Source organism: Mus pahari, chromosome X, assembly GCF_900095145.1.
Source record: "Mus pahari chromosome X, PAHARI_EIJ_v1.1, whole genome shotgun sequence".
In the NCBI taxonomy this organism is placed as follows: Eukaryota; Metazoa; Chordata; class Mammalia; order Rodentia; family Muridae; genus Mus; species Mus pahari.
Window position 1 is genome coordinate 115,020,707 of NC_034613.1, and position 3,837 is coordinate 115,024,543.

At 46.6% G+C, this 3,837-nt stretch overlaps 1 protein-coding gene across 1 annotated transcript; it reads left to right on the forward strand.

Moving 5' to 3' along the window:
• The first annotated feature begins 266 nt into the window (after positions 1 to 266).
• LOC110313880 (signal peptidase complex subunit 3) lies at positions 267 to 1,973 on the forward strand. The gene has a single exon (XM_021188321.2). It carries the CDS (start codon positions 503 to 505, stop codon positions 1,043 to 1,045), a length of 543 nt encoding a protein of 180 aa, XP_021043980.1. The 5' UTR covers positions 267 to 502; the 3' UTR covers positions 1,046 to 1,973.
• The last annotated feature ends 1,864 nt before the right edge of the window (positions 1,974 to 3,837 follow it).

Consider the following 3,837-nt stretch of genomic DNA (forward strand, 5'->3'; position numbering starts at 1 on the left):
GGGGGGGGGAGGAAGTCCAGGCATCAGCAGCCTGTTGCAGAAGGCCAGGGGAGGGGCTAGGATGTATGGAAGCCATGATGCAGCAGTGTGCAGAGGGAGAGGGTTCCCTGGCCAGGGCTTTGTGTGCCCGGGCGGGGGCTGTGGTTGGTAGCAGGGACCTTCGGTGACTGTGTCTGGGTGTGCGGGTGAGACAGTTCAAGGCACCCCCAGGCTCATTCGGCCACGCTGCCGCTTTCTATGAGATGCTCCAAGTGCCTTAGACTATCAGCAGACAGTGGTTGTAGGGTTAACTAGTGACTTGGGGCGGGGGAGGGGGCAGGCATCGTGGGCGGTGCGCGCTCCAGGGACGCGTGCGCGCGCCCGGCATTCCGCGCGAGCCGGAGGAAGGCAGAGGGACCGCGGAGCGAACAGCACGCCCGTGCCGAGCCGGCCAGCCAGCCAGCCAGCCAGCGAGCGCCGGTGGAGCCCGCGTGGAGGAGCCGCCGACCGAACACCCTGCAAGATGAACACCCTGCTGTCCCGGGCCAACTCGCTGTTCGCCTTCACGCTGAGCGTCATGGCGGCGCTCACCTTGGGCTGCATCCTCACCACCGCCTTCAAAGACAGGAGCGCGCCCGTGCGCCTGCACGTCTCCAGGATCCTGCTCAAAAAAGTAGAAGACTTCACCGGACCCAGAAAGAAGAGCGACCTGGGCTTCATCACCTTCCACATCTCCGCGGATCTGGAGAAGACTTTCGACTGGAACGTCAAGCAGCTCTTCCTTTATCTGTCGGCAGAATATTCCACCAAAAGCAACGCTGTGAACCAGGTGGTCCTCTGGGACAAGATCCTTCTGCGAGGGGAGAACCCCAAGCTGAACCTGAAAGACGTCAAAAGCAAGTATTTTTTCTTTGACGATGGACACGGGCTCAAGGGAAACAGGAATGTCACTTTGACTCTCTCCTGGCAAGTGATACCTATTGCTGGGATCCTGCCTCTTGTGACTGGATCTGGACGCGTGTCTGTCCCATTTCCAGATTCCTATGAAATAGCCACGACTTTTTGAAGAATTCTCTCTGCATCGGAAAAGGGACTTCTGTGGACCCAAGGAATCGTAGTTTAAAACTGTTAAGAATCTGGAGAAACACGTGCTGTAACAATTTGTGTGTTGCATTCCTGCATGCTTACACTGAGTGTGATTTAGAAGCAGACGTTTGTTCATCTCGTGTAAAGCATGATTGATTCCTGGAAAAAAAAAAACAGTTAATATAATCGTTTGTTAGATACCATAAGTGGTGGAAATAAGGTGACTAACAAGTTTTCCAGAAAAGTGAATTCATGTTTATTCTGTAAATCACTGTAACACAGTTAATGATATGCTAAATGTCTGAGAAATATGGGTCTTTCCAGGTTTTCCCTCCAAAAGCTTTTCTGTTTACCTTTTTTTTTGAAAAAACAATAATGTTTTAACCGTTGTTAGTGAAGGTTGAAAACGTTTGCATGATTTTCCCATTGAGTTTCAGTCTGTATGCTTACTGCCATTAGGTGCTAATTATGTACAGTTCTCTGCAAGTCTCCATTTTAATAAGTATTGGAGTAATATTAACACTCATAGTTTAATTTTTTCATTTACAAACTCTCTTATATGTTATTGTATCCTATTGCCAGTAGTCCCGGGATGTATATAATAGAAACATGGGCTATTTACAGATGAAGTCTGTGAACCCCTGAAGCTTGGGGAATCATTTCAAGCTTAAATAGCTAGGGGAAAAAGTGGAGTCTAACTTTGATCTCGGGTATTCTCATTCCCTAAGTTTGTTCCATCCCTTATACCTGAGATGACATCATAGATATTTCATGTGTAACTTACATTGTATTTTTGTAACCCTGAAACTCTCTGTTTTGATGTTTCTGATCTTATGTAAAAGTAGCTTGTGTTCAAGTTGTGTTAAAAGAAAAAAAACTTCTATAGAAATAGATCTCATTTCACACTCTGTGTGTTTGCGTCCTTTATAGTGGAAGTATAGTGACAGGCTCAGAGTGGGATCCAGCTCAAGGGGAGGTCCCAAGGCCTGACACTATTACTGAGGCTGTGGAGTGCTCACAAAAATGGACCTATCATGACTGCTCTCTGAAAGACCCAACAAGCAGCTGAAAGAGTCAGATGCAGGTACTTGCACCTAACCAATGGACAGAAGCAGCTGACCCCTGTTGTTGGATTAGGGAAAAGCTGAAAGAAGCTGAGGAGGAGAGCGACCCTATAGGAGGACCAGCAGTCTTAATTAATCTGGACCCCTGAGATTTTGCAGGCACTGGACCACCAACCAGACAGCATACACCAGCTGATAGGAGGCTCCCAACACACATACAGTAGAGGACTGCCAGGTCTGTGTTCATTCAGTGACTGGAGGCCCCAGGGAGTTCAGAGGTCAGGTGCGGGGGAGGGGGGCTGTGAGGACATCCTCATGGAGGCAGGGTTCGGGAAGGAGGTGTGAGATGTGGACCAGGAGGGGAATAAAATCTGGAGTCTACAAAATAAAAGATTAAATAAATTTTTAAAAAGAAAATAATAGTGCACACTGCTGTAACCACTATGGAAATGAGTGTGGAGGCTTCTCAAACCTGGAAATTTCACTGCTCTGTGAGCCAGCTATACTATTCCTGAACACACCCCCAAAGGACTTTATTTCCTACCGCAGGAACACTTGTACATCTGTGTTTGTTGCTGCTCTTTTCACAATAGCGGGAAATGGGATTAACCTAGATGTCCATCAGCAGATATGAAAATTTAGTATATAGGTACACTCTAATTTTTCAGTCATAAAGGAAAATAAAAAGACATGATTTGCCAGGAAATGGATGGAACTGAAATATATTAAGTGAACCATCACAGGTAAAACAAAACAAATACTACATGTATTTTATCTTTATGGCTGAATAAGTTAGATTGCATATATGGGTATACACAATGGGTATATGCCCAAAGGAGGTCATGGCTTCTAAGTTTCACATGTATGTACTTGATGGGTGGGGGAGGGTGTAGGATGTGGATGTGGATGCCAAGTGAACAGGGACCCACGAGAGGAGTAAACAGAGGCTTTAAAGGAGACTGATAAATGTGGTAACAAAACATGTGAACGTAGAATGAAGAATACTAAATGAGAAAGGCTCAGACAGAGGTACGGGGACTTGGAAATTGGGGAGACAAAAGGGTGGGAGGATAGTCAACCTCAACTATGTATGAAAATGGCATAAGAAAAACTGGGTTTTCTCTCTTTTTTTAAAATATAGATAAGAGTTTATTCAGGGCATGGAGAGGGGAGCTAAGAGGGCAGTAGAGGTGGAGAAAGGCAGAGAGAGAGAGAGAGAGAGAGAGAGAGAGAGAGAGAGAGAGAGAGAGAAGGAGAAGCGAGGAGCAAGAGCAGAAAAACTTTTCTTTAGCATTCCTTCTAGGCTTTGCCCCACAGTTTCTTGGCAACAGCCAGCTGTGCCTGACTCACTACAAGAGAGTCTGTTTGCCCTCTCCTCACTCTCTTACTCTCTTACCCTCTCTGTCCCTTCTGTCCCCATCACCCCCCCACACACACACACAGGTTCCTGACTGGCCTCTCCTTTCACTTTCCTCTACTCTCTGTCTCTCTTGGCCTTTCTCTGTCTCTACTCCCTCCTCAATTCCCCTCCCCATGCCCTAAATAAACTCTTCCATACTGTATCTGTTGTATGGCTAGTACCTTGGGGGCAGGGATACCTCAGCATTGGCCCACAAAGGCACCCCCTTCCACTTTACCATACTGTGCTTCTACTAAACATATCCTGGCTCTTTCTTTTTTATAAAACACAACATTTTTGTACAATAAT